At 38.5% G+C, this 19,432-nt stretch overlaps 2 protein-coding genes across 4 annotated transcripts in view; one reads left to right on the forward strand and one right to left on the reverse strand.

Annotated features, from left to right (window-relative positions):
• Positions 1-11,293, reverse strand: part of LOC141430148 (transmembrane protein 64) — a 275,453-nt gene extending 264,160 nt beyond the window's left edge. For all 3 annotated transcript variants that reach the window (XR_012451617.1, XR_012451618.1, XM_074090709.1), the window contains exon 1: positions 10,546-11,293. Coding sequence is in view for 1 of the 3 variants with exons in the window: in XM_074090709.1 (XP_073946810.1) it covers positions 10,546-11,085 (540 nt within the window). In the remaining 2 variants the exon portion in view is untranslated. The remainder of the gene's footprint in view (positions 1-10,545) is intronic.
• A 292-nt stretch (positions 11,294-11,585) lies between these two features.
• Positions 11,586-19,431, forward strand: LOC141430143 (zinc finger CCCH domain-containing protein 15 homolog). Its single transcript, XM_074090703.1, has 8 exons — positions 11,586-11,866; positions 12,227-12,286; positions 12,486-12,627; positions 12,779-12,879; positions 14,441-14,572; positions 14,959-15,225; positions 16,313-16,537; positions 17,115-19,431. Exons 1-8 carry the CDS (start codon positions 11,789-11,791, stop codon positions 17,286-17,288), a joined length of 1,179 nt encoding a protein of 392 aa, XP_073946804.1. The 5' UTR covers positions 11,586-11,788; the 3' UTR covers positions 17,289-19,431.
• The last annotated feature ends 1 nt before the right edge of the window (position 19,432 follows it).

Here is a 19,432-nt window from a genome sequence, read left to right on the forward strand (position 1 = left end):
ATAGCATAGGTAAAGACGCCAGTTTCTATTGGTACCTGACAAGCACATTCCAAGCAACGCATCCCCGCACATATTTGGTGGAATGGAAGGAAAAGCCTTATTTATGGTAAATATACTTAATCAGTAAAATAATGAGACACCGTCTACTTTTCCTCGAGTGACATCTTCAAGGCAGCTGTTCAAACGAAAAAAAAAAAACAATTGTATTGCGTTTAATATTCGCACGTGCATTGTTTTTGGCTTCATGTCGCTATTAAATGACGTTCGTCTGCTCGTACAATCGCCGTCAAAGATCTCTTTGTACAAAATATAAAAAATATCAGTACCTACCAACAAAACAAAAGATATTAAAAATTTAAATGAACCGAATGTTTTCATTGGATTCTTGTGGAATATGTAAATATTATACGGGAGGGAGGGGGGTTAAAAACTGGCAAAAATCGTCTTACGTAATAAATGAATGGCGCCATGTGTGGCTGTCAAAGCAGAAGGTATAGTCGACCAAGAAATTTTTTTACCTCCCTAAAGCCGAGTTTAGACTTGCAAGAAAAATCGTGCAAGTTGCATTACATTGCGAGGCCGTAAAGCCAATGAGTTTCTAGTGGTCAATCGAGCGCCGCTATCAACTTGCACGATTTTTCTTGCACGTCTAAACTCGACTTAAGGTTTAATGTCATTTATAGCGCTTAAAACGTCAAAGCCTATTTTCACTCACAAGTCAATAATAATATGACAATGAGCAGTCACTGTCGACGTTGAGTGTGTACACTAACCATCATTATAAATTCTATGCGCTAGTGCTAGACCAAAGATTCCCTAGGGCGTTAAGTTACGATGTCCCATGGCCATCGCAAAACAGTGCGCTTAGGTCGCCAGTAGGTACTAGTAAATTTACTTACTTATACAGGCATAGCGTAAAAATATCAAACAATGGGTGCACTTGCGTAAAATCGCCGCACGCAATCAGATATCTGTGCCTCTAGTGTAGCGTTTTCACAAAACATTCGTTTACTATTTGAAGACGTAAATCGTGCGCTCGATCGTCGATACGTAGGGCCGCCACATGTCACATGTCCACGGTGCGGCGTCGTCACCCGTTTTCGTTACGATACGCGCTACAAAAGTTGTTGCGCAAACTTACCGCTAGAGGCGCTGTCCGTGTTTCCATACAAATTGAGATTTTAACGCGAACGCGATCGAGACGTATTTTGTGAACGGGAAAATACACTAAGCATACTCACTGATTCCCTGCAAATCAGCATTAGCGTAGGGAGTTGAGTAACAGGTTAAGTTGAGGGACGCTGCTTTGCCCCGCACTAATATCGCATAACCGGCCTATCTAGAATACAGACGGCTGATTTATTATTCTTATTATTTACAGAAGCTAGATAAAAATACAAAGAGTAATGGAAGATGCAGAAAAAAAGATTGGTACTTGTGAATGTACAGTTCTTAGATGTGACCGTTATTGAGTAGATATTGTTGTTTACCTATTCCGTGCAATGCAACCCAAAAAAACATGATTATGATTCGGAGATATCAAAGAAAATTGTTTAAACTTCAGCAATAGAAGGGACATTACTAAGTTAAAACTAACCGGTGAAGCAGAAACTAATACTTTTAACGGCGACTGCTCCGTTCGGTGGGTATGTATTTTGAGGCTATCAATTAATTACTGCGACGATAGAACGTATGCATGTATTAATAGCTATTCTGTGTAACTTGCGATGCCACGAAATATATAATAGAACTGCGTATTTGCATACAGAGTCGCCTCGCAACTAAGTAAACCGCTATAAGCACGTTACGATCAGCAGTACCTATTAACAATGTCTTAGTATAATATTAAGGTATCACGGATCGAGCTAACGGCGGTTTTACTACAGCAAATAACCCAGCAGACGGCAATTCATTTATATTATAACAACTAAAATAAACCGGATTAGCGTACGATCTGACTCAGTTTCGTCCCTTTCGCTTCCGAAAGGAACCTTCAGGTTTTTCAAGACGGGCGCAACTACTGACCGAAATGCTGCGCGCAGAAACAAATGACATCAACACTCATACGTAGACGAATGTTGAAATACTAACGGTTGATTAGATTGTACAGCCATAATAGTGAGTGTTTGTGTTACCTTGTAGTGTCGCTAGTGCTCGCTCATTGTCAATTATTGTATTTCGTCTTTTGTCCGTGCTATCTTCTTTTCAGCAAGTATCCACCTAATGCTGAGTGTAGGCCTTACCCAATGCACGCTTCTTTCCAACCTTCTCTATGGCACCAAAATTATTCGTGACCAGTTTAACAAGACATTTAATTATCGCATGAGACTGGTGCCTTTTGGATCCAATTTTCCCCGGCCACTTTGACAAGGCCCATTGCATCGGTTGCCTGTCTACATTTCTGTATTCTACAACCTCAACTCGGGCACTCTTCTACCCGACCACTCCACTGGAAATATTATGATCTCTAACTATCTTCTTTCCACACGTTATCCACTTAAAACTGAGTGTAGTTCTCTTCATGATTGTCACTAGACCACCTTACCCCATCCACCTCTACTTTGAATGATTTTCCTCTACATTTCCCTACAGTAACGTAGGTTGCAACAAAATTTAATGATTCCACCATGATTTGCGAGTTATACACAGCCATGATGACTTCATGAGCACATCGTTATGTCTCACGCGAAAGCAATAAATGCTACGTGCAGAACGTCAAGGGCACTCTTTAATGATGCCGTAGTTATGCGTCGCATAAAGAAAGTCATCAAATGATACTAGACCTTTCAGGTTTAAATTATGTGACTTTTAAAGTAAACAATTTTATATCTAGGGCGTTCCTTGTATATATTTATTAGTGAATCCATTACCTTTAATGTGTAAAATGTACCAATTACTTGAATATTAAATTCAACATGGTAGATGAAATTACTTTTGCCTGAAGTAAGAGTAAAGATTCGTTAATGACAGTTATTTCGACGGGGTAGTTAGCGCACGTTTGGGATAGATTTAGAACTAAATTGATAAATACTGGGGTACGTCACAATTCAAACGCCATTTAGCGATATGTCGCCACCTGTCAGATCACTCTCACTGAAATTAACGCCGTATTGTCATATTCAAGGGTAGAGGCGATATGTATATTTCAAGTAATGTGATATGTAGAATTCTGCACGAATCCGCTTCGCTCAGCGGAGGAAAGCGGCAAGCGTGCCAGCAATCCGACGGACCTTGCACAAGGTCCTACCACTTGCAAAAATTCGTTACATGAGGTTATTCGACAGGGTAGTTACGCACCTTAATAGATTTAGAACTAATTGAAAACTGGCCCAATTTCTTGACACTGTAACGTCAAATGAGTCAATCGCCCGTATGATATGTCGCCGCTGCTGCACCTCACGCAAATGCACGCTGCGGCCATGCTAGCGGGGACGGAGGGCCAAGCGCAGCCAAGAGCTCAGCTCAGCCTAATTTTTTCCAGAAATATAAAATTTTTCGTAAATGTGATGAAAATAATTGTATATCGCACGGGCGGTAGATTACGAACACGACTCATTAAAGCATCAGTCAAAATTTACCGCCCTTAAGACACAATGTACTATTGATATCTCAATGATGTTAGTTATGAACTGTGGCTCCGTTTTGTGGGCATTAGGTTCCATGCCGTCAATATAACTCAACCACAAACAGTATATCAGCTCAAACATCGCGATGTCACGAGCGCGACCGCGGGCAGTAACCGTTCGTTGCGGAAATAATAGGTGCTGCCGCAGGAATACGGAAAAGTAGCACAAAGACATGAGTCAAATATCATCATCATCCCAGCCTAAATCTACTGCTTTGATTCTCAATCAGTTACAAACTGGGCTTTTCCCACGCGGCCCATGCGATTGGAAACTTCGCACGCACTATTGAATAGCTTCGCAGGTTCGTGCGGTTTCCTCACGATGTTTTCCTTCACCGCAAAGCTCGTGGTAAATTTCAAATGTAATTCCGCACATGAATTTCGTTAAACTCAGAGGTGCGAGCCGGGGGGGTCAAATAGTTATTGATGTTTAATTTGTTCAAACGGCCAACTAAATATAATGGTTTGATTTGAATAGTGACTTACGTAATTATGGAATCATGTAATAAAAAAAAAGAAGTTACCGAACACGTAAATTTTGAGTTTTCTGTGATTACAATTTACGTAAATTAAATATACTAAGCTTCTAAAAATCTATTTTGTACTTTAGTACATCGATAGATATGTAAGTAACTAAAAGTCAATAAATGAGAAGTCACTGCGGCAGTTCAGAATTTTCAGAAAATTCTGATACCTGCTTATGACGAAAGTAGTCATGTACTTTGGCTGAGAGGAAAGTGCATGTAGCCTGCTCTGGTCATAAGTGCTTGGTGGTGTGTGTGATGCAACTAGTGAAGTCAGAATTTAGTAATAAGCTAATAAGGTAACTCGGCCGTATAGACAGGCCAACTATACGGTGCCATGCGCTCCAGGTGTTAATTCTCAGACCACAATTTATATGACCCTCAATGCGCATCGCATCAGCAAATATAAAAGAAGTGCATCCACTATTAGAAATTACTACACTTTTGCGACGCGCTTACGTCTACCATGCTAGCAATGTCATCTCATCAGCAATGAGGGTTTCTATTCTATGACATGCTATAGTTCAGAGGTTGTGGAAGAGTGTGTCGCTGCCGCGTTTGCTTTCAGGTATGCCGCGATTGCCGCGAAGTGTATGCTTCATTAAAATCATGAATACTTAGCTATTTTAATGAGAAAATAGTACGAAAACAACTGACGCGTGGCGTGTGCGATTCGCGTTGTCAGGTTGTTATGGTAACGGAGCGGAAGGAATGGCGGTGCGGGTGGAATCCTGCAGAGCTACTACGAAACTCGAAGTTCGTGTCGTGCGGTCCCTCTGACACTTATACTATTTAATACAAGCGCGAGAGGGACGGTACGATACGAACTTCGAGTTTCGAGTTTCGTAGTAACCTGCTGTACGCGCCAGTCCGACTCGCACTTGGCTATTTTTTACTGGTGTGCCGTGAAACTTTGAGGACCGAAAAGTGTGCCGTTAAAATTAAAACCAAAAGGTTGAAAACGCTTGCCATAGTTGGTATCGTGAGATCCGTTTGACAATTTTGACATTTGCGTCCGTTTGTGATTGGTTAAAACTAAATGAGCCAATCACAAGCAAGACTGTAATCTCAAACGGACCTTACAATACTAACGCCATCTAGCGATATTTCGCCTGCCACGAAACCCTCATGTGTGTTGACAGTTTACATACATACACTGTACTGTGAGTGAGCGTGACCGCAGCCTAAATCCATTTTTACGGTTCTTTCACACCGACGACGCTTTCAATAAACCGTGCCATTATTTGATGGTGCCCACCCCATTACCGTAATGGTTTTAAATTTGTTGATGTGCCCAATTATTTTGATGGTTTGATCACTCCATCCGTCGACGGAGCGCAACCGACCATTATTAAATAGGGTTGCCAGGTAATAAAATAAATAAATAAATTATTAGAAAACTTTGGCCGCGCAGAACTTGTAAGATAATAATTAGAATTTTAAACTACAAAATATTCTTACAATCTAATATATAAAATTCTCGTGCCACAGTGTTTGTAACCAAACTCCTCCGAAATGGGTTGACCGATTTTATATATTTTTTTTGTTTATATTCGGTAGGTCTGAGAATAGGACGTAAACTATTTCTCATATTTCTACGTGGACGAAGTCGCGGGCAACAACTAGTCTTCTATATAAAATTCTCGATTTATTTTATTGTGCTGTTGATTTTATACATTTACCTTATTAGACCTTAGGAAAAGGGTAGTTTCCGGGGTAAAAGAAAATATTTTTCTGTTTAGTCCTTCAGTTAGATTATCCGAAAATATAGGACGCGTATTTTTTCTTGTGTCAATCAAACAAAAAATTACAAAGACGAACCACGTTAAAGTTCGGGAGAGGAGAAGCCCCGTGGCCCGCCCGTGCGCCTGTGATGTCACGCCGAACTAAAAGCGACGCACGAGCACGGCGTGCGAAGTCACAAGGAATTTGAAATGGCTATAATCTGCATCATTTTTGTTTAATTGACAAAAGATAAAATCCGTGTCCATTATTTTCTGATAATTAGTAATCTGATAATTTTAGGAGACTATCCCTAACGTATAAAGACTTGCGTGTACTTATGTATAAAGAGTTTAAAATCTTCGATAGCCCCAGCTATTTGTAATAGTAGTTCCCCTATTTGATGACTAGGTGGATGTAGGTGGTGGACTAGGTGGAGGATCGCTACACAGCCTTCCTTAAAAAAAGGCTTGAAAAGTAACTAAAACAGAAAAACGGTATGTCGGTAACCCTGCTATTAAAGTTGAGCAAATTAGATCAGCGCTAGTAGACTTAATTGGGTATAATCACAGAATAAGTAATAGTACAGTATAATCTACACTGCAGAGTCATTACGACCGATGTCAACCGTGTAAATGAGGCATAATAATGTCAACCCCATTAAGTGCTTATGAGATGAACTGATAAATAAAATAAGTATTAAATACTAAGGGATAACTAATACAAATTAAGCCGCCAGTCTCACACTGCCTCTACAGCAGACGTTTTCAACCGGTGTGCCGCGATTGCCGCGAAGTGTATGCAGAATTGAAATCATGAATAGCTATTTTAATGAGAAAATAGTACGAAAACAATGCTAGCGTGTGCGATTAATTATTAGGCTTATTATAAGCGTCCGCTGTTCGTTATGTTATACATAACTAACATGGGTATACTATACGGAACCAGAGGGTACCGTAGAAACGCGCTAGTCCAACTTGCACTTGGGTATTTTTAGTGGTGTGCCGTGAAACTTTGATGAATTACAAGTGTGCCGTTAAAACCAAACCTGCAAACCTGCATTAGATATTACACAGTGGAGTGTGCTAAAATATCTGAGACGTCCTAACAGCCCTAGAAATAGAGTTCCTATCAGATATTTATGCACGCATTTTTGTGGCAGATATTGATTTAACTGTACAAGTAGGGATTGTATTGTAGTCGTTTTGGTCTTGTAGCTGACCTAAGAATTCCTTTGCCACTCTAATGTGCCACTTATGTCTTAAGTTATGGCTCTGAATTTGTCTTATTAGCCTTAGCCCATCATCAAAATTTGTTCCGTTAAGTATCCAAAAAAAAAACCTAATCCAAAAATATAAAATCCAGTGAGGGCTATCGCGAATGAATTCGCCGCTAGAGGCGCTAGTGTAGCGTGAGGTCTCCGAAATGTCAAATCTCATAGTTTTTGGGTGAGCTACGCGGGTTTATTTATAATTAGATTTTTTTTTGTGAATATTTTGCATTACCTGAAATTAATTATGGCAATTATGCGTTACGGGGCAATGAATGTCTGTGTTTTGAGACAGTTTTGTCTTTCGGAAACTTTTGTCCTCCCTTTTTTCCGAACAAAACGGGACTAAGCAACACTGTGGTGGCTGGATATTTTCATGGTACGGTTTTAAGGTGTTTTAAATATGATTTTAATCTAAACTTTGTTTTAACGCCCGTAATAACAGACTCTGAAAGCCACACTTAAAAACCTCACGCAACAGTGCGCCATCTAGTGAGACAAAAAACGATAGCCCTCATTTAATCCAATTCGCCCTTCACCCAAAATAGGAGCCAGCTGAAGCTGAAAGCACAATAAACGTAACAAGTGATTACAAGCTTAAAATATTCACACAACCTTTAGCATTTTGCAGCCTTGAAGTTAGTATTTGTAAGTTGGTAGTTATGGAAGGGCCTCGGTGTTGCCATGGAAGAATGGGGTATGTTTATGTTGACATTTGGCGACCTTGGCATTTACGTTTACGCGAATGGATTACGAGCTAGACATTTCATTTATTACCCATCTAAAGAAATTTGAGGGGTAATAATATCTCGGCTGCCAGGTACTGTAGGAAAATTGAATTAAGTACCTACAAGGGAGGAACCTTTTGACTGCAAATGCTACGGTGACATTCCATACAGCTGCCAAAGAAATAAACGGTGAAATACACCGCGAAAAGGTTCTACCCTGGAATGTTGTTTATTTCTGTTCAATGTATTTGTTTGTAAACATTACAAAATTAAACTGTTCAACTGACGGTTATATTAGACTGGCTGGCCAGCGAAAGCTGTCCATTTTTTACGAAACTTTAATCTGGTATAATTTTTGAGACTGTCATTATTTTTTGTTTAATTTAATCTCCTACCATCCTCAAAATGTAAATATTATGAGATTATGTTAGAATTAAAATGTTAGAAGATATATTCAATGCCAATCTGGTCAAAATGGTCCAAAAATTGACGCGTCTGGACTGCACTGTACGTAAATGGGCACATTGGGCACTGACAAAGGTTATAAAATTTACCAAAGGACTCCTAAAGTGCATCATCAACTTTCACACATTACATGAATTTTGATACAGCTTGAAGAGTCCCGAGTATAATTTAATATCTGGAAAATTTAATTAATATTTAAGTATCAAGTGATGAGGCCATTTTTTGTCTTTGATTTGTCAAGATTGCCAACATAACGCGTCTAATCCGTCTATCAGCAGCTCAACAACTAGCAGACTGCTAGCAACCGTTTATGAATCATACTTCTTGACAACCGTCTAACAAGCTTTTAATCAGTCTGCTAAGTAACAGATCGATCAAACCTCAATTAAGGATTTTTTATGAATAAGGCTGTTAGGGATTACATGAGGGTTTGAATCATAAAGTTTTATATTATTCTCGTTCATTCCGGGATTTTTAGCTTCAGGGCCTGTACTACGATTACGAAGTGCAAAATCGAATATCTCGCCGTCCCGCTGACGCTCATATTGTTTAATAGGAGAGTGAGAGGGACGGTACGATACGCATTTCGATTTTCGAATTTCGTAGTAGCCACAGAGTACATTATTTATTTGTAGCCCCTAGCTCTCGCCCGCGATGGTGACGAGACAGTGACACGTTCTCACAGAGTACCGACGCGCAAATCGCGCAATGGAGTTGAATGGAGGTTGGATAGACTGGGCATGCGAATGCGAATGCAAATATTCAGTTTTTCGTTTTGGCGCCAAATTGTCTATGGCAGTCTCGTTCGAACGAAGTGCGTTCCGTTTGTACTTTGTTCGGAGAATTACCCAGTTCATACGAACGCATCGCAAAGTAAATAAATAAATAATACCAAATGATTAACTGAAGACTGATAATGTGATTACGAGGTTGTTATTTTTTTGTATAAAAAACATAAGAAATTAATGTATTTTGATTTTATTAACCTATCTATCTAATAATTGTATTTTTTTCTGATATTCATATTCGCAAAACATTCACAGAAATTTAGCGAATGCGAATGCGAATATGCAAAAATATGCGAATATGCAAAATATGCGAATATTCGTTAATCACTAGTAGTAATATAGTTTTTTTAAGACACCGTCACTGTTGTCTCATGGACCATGGGACGGAACAACAAACAAGACAAGACAAGAAAAAGTTGATTGACCCATTTGTAATTAGTAAAATAAACAGAACCCGTACTACAAAGTGCAAAATTTGAACTATGTATCTTGCCGTCACGCTGACGCTTAAATATTATTAAATACGAGACTGAGGGATGGTATGATACATTTTGATTTTCGAATGTCATATCAGCCCCTAAGGAGGATCTTGTCATGAAACATGATGGATAACACTGGTCTGGAGTGAAGGCTGGTTCATACAGTAGGGTTCTCATCAGTGTCGAAAAATGCATAAAATCTTGCATGAGAAAGTCATCCAATTGGATTCATTTCATCAAAATCAAATGCACTATGTCATCCTAGTGGCTAGTCAGAATATTTCATTTCAATCCCACATAAAATGTTGAATAATTATGTTATCTTGCATGATAGCTATATCATCTGGTACAAACTTTATATCAAGAGAGATATGAGTATCAGAATATTTAATTTTAGACTAGCATTTTAGGCCAGTAAAATTAATTGTAATAATTTAATATAAAGCGTTTCAGATTCTCTTTTGTTCATTTTCAAATCATTACTGTTGTTCTCTACAGACTACTAAGGCTGTAACAATTTTAAAAATACTTTGGGGCTGTTTCAACATCCATTGAATAGCGTTAACCAACGGTTAAATGTGCAGTCTCTGTCTATTCGAACAAAACAAATAGAGACGGCATCACACCTAACCGCCAGTTAACACTAAACAATGGATGGTGAAACAGCCCCTTAAAGAAATATGTCTGCATACTAAAGCTAAGTTATCTTTTACAATGACTGTATAATAAATTCCTCCCTTATTTTACACTGTTGTAAATTCACACTGACTTTTTAGATATAGTTTGAAATTCTGTATATTGCAGGTATGGAATTAAAAAATCCAGTTTTAATTTTAGAATATTTTCACAACCAAAAATTGAGAGCTTTTAGTTTTTTTTTCATTGTACAGATGCTGACCATGTTAATCCGCCAGTACTAAAAAACTAAAATAAAAAGTACTTACAGCGAAAATAGTGTTCTGCAGTCCAAAGGGTATTGGAGTTAGTCTCGCAAAGAAAACTATCTTGAAGGCTTGTGGTCCGGAGATGACCTTGAGCAGAGCCCTCGCCGTCTCATTCTTGAGCAGCCGGTCTAAAGGGAGGTAGCCCTTCAACGCTTTCAGCGTAAAATGGGCCACAGCAACACCAAAATTTGCACTCACTAACACTATCCCTAATCCGTTTAATATACCAAATAAATACCCACTAGTAATTATCAACACTAAATACCCTATAGTCACTGGGAAACTCACTATTAAAAACAAGCCCATAAACAACAAAAATATAATCTTCGGGTCCTGTGCGTCGACCCAATACAAAATAGTCTTTAAATATTCTTTAAAGAAATATAATATCAGTACGAGACACGTTAACAGAAGAATAGATATTACTATATTAAACAAATAACCGTACGTTGTCCTATTGTTAATTTTAGCCCATAAACTTTTTTTTCTCGTCGCCGCTGACGGGTCGGGCTGGCATTCTTCGACGTCCACGATTTCCATGGTTGTTTTGAATTGGAAATTCAATACTGGCTAGGCTACGGTTGGCAGAACGTACGCTTTACTACTGCCATGGCCTACTTCGAACGACCCTCCATTTTCACGTTCACGTTCACGCGCGACACAGACAGTGAACGCAATAGGAAAAAATAAATCGGGATGCAGATCGCCGCTCGCACTGACTTTCTGCAATCTGCCTGCTCTTGACGGGTTTTGCACTGACTTTTGAAGTAATGAAGTTTGACACATTAGGGACATTTTTTCAGATTAAACTGGAAACGAAATTTTTATACGTTCAGAAAATAAGCTAGTTGATTAAATTAATATTTTTCATGGAACTAAATAATAGTATGAAAATACCCTAGGATTTTAATCTAAATCCATTTTCAATGATCGTAATCTCGGTACTAGAAGCTAGCTGTTATTCTCAGTGTAATCCGCAAGTCGTGAATAAAATGGAAAGAAACTACCATTGACATTGGTAATTATTAAGTGGCAACCCAAAATTTAAGTGTCAAAATTTCCACGGAGTGGATTGTTCGTGGCTGCAGGCGGACTTTTGCGAAGATTCTTTGAGCAATTATATTTATTTATCCACGAGTTACATGTGCGTGTGACTTACGCGTGTAAAATTTTTAATGAGATAGCTATTCTGTGTATTTGTAACTTTGGGATTGATTGGTGGACTCATATCAATAACCTAACCATGCCTCCAAAGAAAGCAAGCGCTGGCGGTGCTCCAAGCAAAAAAACTGAGCAGAAGAAGAAAGAAAAAGTTATTGAGGTAATCCTTAATGTTGTTACATTTATATAATAAAATGAGTTTAAGTGGAAATTGTAAATTGTAAACAAAGGTTGTATGGCTTGAAGACTGGACATCCGCAGAAGGATATGCCCTAGAAGCCTTTGGAGACGTGGGCCCATGACAGCTGGTTCACAATATAGCAAGCCAGTTTTTGACGTCGTAGGCAGCAGTGTTGTATTACTGACTTGTTTATGAGAGTCCCGCATGGTACCTAGTCAAAAAAGTGGTTATCAGACAACCATTTCTTATATAAAGCAAAGTTTTCATCAGACTGCTCTCTCTTGTCTTGATGACTTGCTGAATGGAACTTTCATATTTTAATTTAATTTTCTTTTTCAGGATAAAACATTTGGTATAAAGAACAAAAAGGGAGCAAAACAACAGAGGTTCATTCAGCAGGTAATACTTATAATATTTTATTGTGTAATACAGTACCATCTTTCCCTTGAGTTTGAAAAGTCCAATAAATAAAAGAAAAGTCCCATAAATAAATAAAGGTTAATATAATGTCACTATACAAAATTTTCTTGATATTATAAGGGAGAAAATAAGGTGTAGTAGTGTTTAAAACTTAAGATTGTAAATCTTTGGATCATAGGTGGAGAAACAGGTGAAGAGTGGTGGCATCCACCCTGCTAAGCCTATGGAGGATAAGAAGAAGGAAAAAGAACAGAAGTTGAAGGAGCAGAAGGAAATGTTAGCACTGTTCAAGCCTGTGCAGACACAAAAAGTTGAAAAAGGTAAGACAGGTTATAAAAAATTGGCAATTGGTTTATTTATTGTACATTGTGATTTACATTAGTTAGGATTATAAAATGTTTCACATAAGAAGCTGGAAGTATTCTTTATATAGCGCAGAGGAATTAATTCTATGATCCTTTTGTGTTCCAGGCACGGATCCCAAGTCAGTGGTGTGTGCATTCTTCAAGCAGGGTCAGTGCACGAAAGGTGACCGCTGCAAGTTCTCCCATGACCTCACCATCGAAAGAAAGGTAGCCTCTAAGTTGTTTTATAACTACAGTGCAGCGGCCATATTGTCTAATGCGCTGACGTTTGCGATCGCATTTACCATCTCTTTCTACCCTTGTGTTATGCTGCGTGACAGAAATAAGTGTTGAAAATGATTGTGATTCCAAGTGTTAGACAATAAGGTCTCAGGTCGATTCACAAGAGCTGGCATGATATGGATTGAACAATAGTAATGTCACTGGTCACTGTTAGCATGGTGAACGGTTGTGTTGCTTTGAAGATGAGCTCTGGTTGAGTTCGAAACGCATCAGTGAAGTGTGGTGGTGGTGATAGATAGGCTTGTGTCGTTTGTGTGTGTTCTTACAGTGTGGAGGTGAAGGAACTGCATGAACACACATTTCTTGCATAATCATGGCTATCATAAGGTTGCGGGTGAGCAAAGTAATTGTTTCAATTTCAATTTAATTAATATGGACCTTTGCAAAGTAACGCCTGATTCAATAAATTATTTTTATAGGATAATGACAGATGCATGACATTTTCATATTTAAATAAATAAATATCACGGGACAATTCACACCAATTGACCTAGTGCCAAAGTAAGCTTAGCAAAGCTTGTGTTATGGGTACTAAGCAACGGATAAATATAATTATATAAATAGACACATACTTAAATACATATTAAACACCCAAGACCCGAGAACAAACATTCGTATTTTTCATACAAATATCTGCCCCAACACGGGAATCGAACCCAGGACCTCAAGCTTCGTAGTCAGATTCTCTAACCACTAGGCCATCTGGTCGTCAATATTAATATTTGTGCGAAAGTGTATTCAAATAGATCACACAGATACTTTCATTCACTCAGTTAATCCATCCGTGCCAGCTCTTATCAATCAACCTATATGACTAGAATGTTAATGTTGCTCAGGACTCTAAATTTTCTTCATTTTCCTTCCTTCCTTCAAAAGAAAACAGAATTCCAAACTAAATTAGTAGCAAACTAGTTTAATTGTACACATTGCACACTGCACTGATTTGTGCTTCAAAGCTAATGAAGAGTATATCCACCAAAAGAGAATAGACACGGAAGATAAATTTTCATTTAAATAATTTAAAGGATACAAAAATGGAGAATAAAACTGATGACGTAAAAATCATCAATATCTGTTGAAAGATCAGGAAGATACGAGCGAAAGAAGTTTACATTCACTTTCAAGTAAAATGAAATTTAGCATGGGATTAGATATATGTACATCATATAGAGATGTACATCCATCATAGTCCAATTTCTTGGTCTAATAAACAACTTAAAACGTCCATGTCTTCATATTTTTTTAAGATACATATTTAAAAAATTCTTCTACAACTCGGCTTAAAATAAGCTAGCATAGTCCCTATTACAATTTAAATTAAAATCATACTGAAAGATTTTATTTGTAAAGTAGTTTCTACCTTATTTACTTCATACCCGTAAACATTAAATCTAGCAAAACATTCACACATGCTCACCCGCATTCACATACTCACAAAGTGTTGTATACATAATAATAAGTTATTAACTTCTCCATCATTCTCCAGGCGGAGAAGCGTTCTCTGTACGTGGACATGCGTGATGACGACACCATGGACAACTGGGACGAAGAGAAGCTCAAAGAGGTTGTCGCCAAGAAGCACGAAGAAGATGGCAAACAACAACCCACCACAGATATTGTAAGTATTGTTGCTACTGTATAGAATAGAGTTGGACATATTAGATAAAGAGCGCTTATACCTGCTGAGCTGGCAATGTTGCATTTTTTTTTAAATTTTAATTGTACCATTTTGTCGACATAGTTTACTTATATATCCTCGCAAAATTACAGCTTTCTGGCATTGATAGTCCCTGAGCAACAGACAGACAGACATGGCAAAACTATAAGGGTTCCGTTTTTGCCATTTTGGCTCCGGAACCCTAAAAAAAACAGCAAAATGAAAATACACGAATTTGTGTGTCCCCACAAGTGTGGCAACAAGGTACAAGAAAAAGTTATCAACCCAGTTGAGTCAAGAGATGTCATTAAAAATGACATTAATTTACCTTCGTTTACTTATTACAGATATGCAAACATTTCCTGGAAGCCGTGGAGAAATCAAAATACGGTTGGTTCTGGGAATGCCCGTCCGGCAGCCGCTGTATATACAGGCACGCGCTGCCGCCGGGCTTCGTGCTGAAGCGGGACAAAAAGAAACTGGATGAGAAGAAGACTGAGATATCCCTCGTGGACCTGATAGAAAGAGAGAGGGCGGCCCTCGGCCCCAACCAGACCAAGATCACGCTGGAAACCTTCTTGGCGTGGAAGAAGAAGAAGATCAAGGAGAAACTGGTGCGTTGCTTTTATTTGGCTTTTTTTAGGGTTAGGGTCTCCCCACATCTATCCACGTGGAATCGGCAAAAGCCGATAGGAAAACCGTTTATGTCCACGTAATAAGAGCTAAAAAGTCATGGTTCAGCTCTTATCGCCTCGGCCGGCGCCTGCCGACGTTGCGTAAGGCACTTGTCCGACCGCCGACGATGAGCGAGAAGCGAGTAGAGCGAGTAACTAGAAACGAGTGGGTGAGCAGCGAGAAGCGGGTGTAGTTTTGTCGCTGGCTGTAAGCGAGTGTTCGAGTGCGACGGGCGATTACTCGCTCCACTCGACTCGCTCGTGCGGGGCGGCCGCCAAGCTGACATCGCTGAGCGAGTATCTCTAGCTCAGCGAGTTTTATAGCTCTTGTCGCTGCGACAAAAGATGTAAGAGCGAGTTCTCGCCGACTGTGTGAACAGCCAGCGATCAACTATTAATATATGTATGAACTAAAATAACCCGCGAGCTTACGAAGATGAGCTCTGGTTGAGTTCGAAACGCGTCAGTGTAGTGTGGTGGTGGAGGAACTGCATGAACACGCATATTTTGCATAAGCTTAGCTATCGTAAGTTCGCGGGTGAGCAAGGAAATTATTTTAGTTCATTGATATGGACCTCCGCAAAGTAGCGCCTGATTCAATAAACTATTAATATATGTGTTTCTTTTACTCACACAGGATCTTATATCTTTTGTTCGTTTCCTGAGCGAGAAAATAGTCGATAGCCAATCGTTTCCTCGCTGGCGGTGAGACAACTGCCTAAACATAAAGTTTTTGCCGATGCTATTGCCGATTCCGCGTTGATAGATGTGGGGAGACCCTTATAAGACATACAAAAAAAAAACCTAGTTATAATATAGTTTAAAGCTAAAAATCACGCTTTAATGAGAAACCGTATGGTAAGCCTTCTTAATTGCTCCATCGCCAAATTCTGGATAAAATTCTTGGTCAAATCTGCCTTGCTACAATAAAGAAGCTCTGGCTTGGTGGGCTCTATTATATAGTGTTTTCATACGAATTTAGGTAAGAATATCTCATTCTAAAGACCTTTTTTTTTTTTTTTTTCAGGAAACCCTGGCCGCCAATGAGGAGCAGCGTCGCTCGGACTTCAAGGCCGGCCGCGCCGTCGGCCTCTCGGGCCGCGAGATGTTCTCCTTTGACCCGGCCATGGCGGCCGACAATGACGATGAAGATGACGAGGCCGTCGACATCGGGACTTATGATGACGAAGAGCAGGACAACACCGAGTATAGAGAGGTCACGTTCGATCTGCTCGCTATGGAGGCGTCTGAGGTAAGTTAGCAAAATCTTACACACCAGTTATTTTTAGCCATAGGATTTTTTTTAATTGCGTTTAAAAAAAAGTGTACTTACCCTTTCTTTTTTTTGAAATTTTGGAAAAAATGTTTTTTTTTTTACTACTAAGAATCCAAAGCACAATCGATCCCGATAGTTTAAAAAAATGACCCCAAAAAAAAAGGCAGTTTTGCGATGTTTTTTTCATACACTCAGTATGGGCGGGACCAAAACTGACTCATAAAATTTTGTATGAAAAATGAGGACATTTTTTTAAACGATAGGAATCGATTGTGCTCTTGATTCTGAGTAGGAAAAACCATATTTTTCCAAAATTAAAAAAAAGGGTACTTATTTTTAAAACGCCCAATAACCTGTTTTTAATCGACTACGGCAAAGCCAAAAGGAAGAGTAATGTTACTAATGATTTTAGCAGTCTATGCATGTTTGTGTTTACGTATGTTCCACCGTAGCATCTCGACTACTCATCCGATTTTAATATGTCTCGCCTTTAAAAGTAAAATGAAATAATTAGTTTTTTTTTTCCTTTTATTAAACGCTTAAATGTTACCAGGCGGATGACACAGGCACCAAAGCGACCACGGACCGGCTCCAACAGCTCTCCAAAGAGCTCCCCAACGGCGACTCTGCGTCCGCGGAGCCCGACAGCGCAGTCCCCATCAACGAGAACCTGTTCCTCGACGACGAGCTCGACGAAGAGCTGCAGAACTTGGAGCTGGATGATTGATACGAATAATGCAGTCGGGGCGGATATCGCGAGCCAAGATGTTACGGGACGTAGGCCATTCTACTTTTTAGTGTCTAAAATAGAGTTGAAAATGTGTGAATACATTTACAAAATTGGTGGCCGAAATCGGTTGGAGTTGGAGCATCATCACATCAGTTTCCGGGGTAAAAATATTATTCTAATTAGTCAGAAATATTTGGACACCTCAATCAACTAGAAATTGGCAAAGATGAAGCGCGTCAAAGTTCGGAAGTGGGGCAAAAGTGTCGCGCAAAAGTAACTGGCTGTGTTTTCAGAATTTTTTGCTTAATATGTGAAGAAAAAATATGTGTCCACTGTCCAATATTTTCTGATAATTTGACTGAATGACTAATTACAATCTTTTAGGACACTAAGAAGGGGCTGTTTCACCTATTGATTCATTTTATTTGATGGACCAATGTGATGCCATCTCCGTCTATTCCAACAAAACAGAGACGGCATCACATTTATCCGTCAAATACATTTAATCAATTGCAGATGTCTCGAGATACTTACCCAGCAGTGTTACGTTTGTTCTCAACCGGGCATCAATGTTTATTATTAATTTCCCTACTACTCTGGTTTTTTTTATGCCAAAAAGTCACATTTGATGCTCAAATGTCTCCTGAAAAAGAATGTCCACTGAGTAACCATTTTTTTTATATTCCTAGACCACATATTTTGATAAATGTTATGATTCGGAGGTACGTATGCCATTCGGAGTTAGAAAATAATATATTTTTGAAGATTATCCTAAATAGCAAGAAATTATGTATGCGTTTAATTGTACAAGGGACGTTTTATAGGCTTTAAAAAGTAGAATGGCCCAGATATCAATTTTAAGAGTGACGCATATTTCATACGGGGTGTAGATTGTGATTACCTATGACAATGAGAATTTGAGATGACTTTGTTTGCCTTTATCATATAAATATGTTACGCTGACCTTATGGTTAGTCACATAAGTGTACAGAGGCAGTGGATTTTCATTATCAACTTACAATTACGGCTGTTTTGAAAATGTGTACTTCTGAGAAAATATACCATCTGAAATAGCATTTTAGGAAGCGCACCATTTAGGAAGTACAGTTTTTGAGACAGTTAACTTTCATTATTTCTTTTTATATTTGAGTATTGCGTCAAATTATCGGTAGTTCATTTAAGGTAATCACGATATACATCCTGTATAAGAAACTGTAATGTGTTTATGAATCTACCACATTCTTTATCATTATTATAAACAAAAAACCTACTAGACATCGAATGATTTGTCAAATAATATTTAACCTTTTCAAATACAAAATCGAAATTTAACACGTTCATCGTATCGTATCGTTAATGAAAACTTAGGCAGCCGTTGAACACGTGTTTAGTTCATGTAGCTCAAACTGTCACTTTAGGCATGTCTAACAAGTGTTAAGTTTTTTTGTGGTAAGCTGATAAAAGTATTGTATGAGGGATGAGATTTTTTTATATTTAGTTTGTCATCGTGTTTCTGTCCCCGTATTATCCATCATTCAAGTAGAAAGGGTTAAATATATCCATTTGGGTCAATCAACTTTTAAGTGTTGTTACTCAAGAGACATCAGTCAGTGATACACTTTCTTAGAAAAATGTTTGCAATGATACTACTAGTATGTTTAGGAGATAACTGATAAACCTTGAACGAATTGCCTTAACTGGAACAACTAACTTTTAGTGGATTTATGGTCTGTTTCACCATCCATTGATTAGCATTAACCGACGGTTAAATGTGATGCCGTCTCCGTCTATTCGAACAAAACAAATAGAGACGGCATCACACCTAACCGCGAGTTAACACTAATCAATGGATGGTGAAACAGCCCCTTATACCCCATAATGTCATACTTTTAAAAATTGACCCAGGGGACATTATTATGACAAGTTATACTAAAAAGTTGATTGACCGATTTACGATTTTTCATTTCTATGATCAGGACATTCAACTAGGTTTACTAGGTGTTTATAAGCCAATGTTCTTAATATTGTGTCGATTTTTGTTTCACGTTTTGTATTAAATATTTTGGCGGTCGTTTTCAGTTGTGTGGCTGTATATATAAATATTAAGACACGGTGAAAAATAAAATAATTTATCTTTTAAC

This window comes from Choristoneura fumiferana, chromosome 8 (genome assembly GCF_025370935.1).
Source record: "Choristoneura fumiferana chromosome 8, NRCan_CFum_1, whole genome shotgun sequence".
Taxonomy (NCBI): Eukaryota; Metazoa; Arthropoda; class Insecta; order Lepidoptera; family Tortricidae; genus Choristoneura; species Choristoneura fumiferana.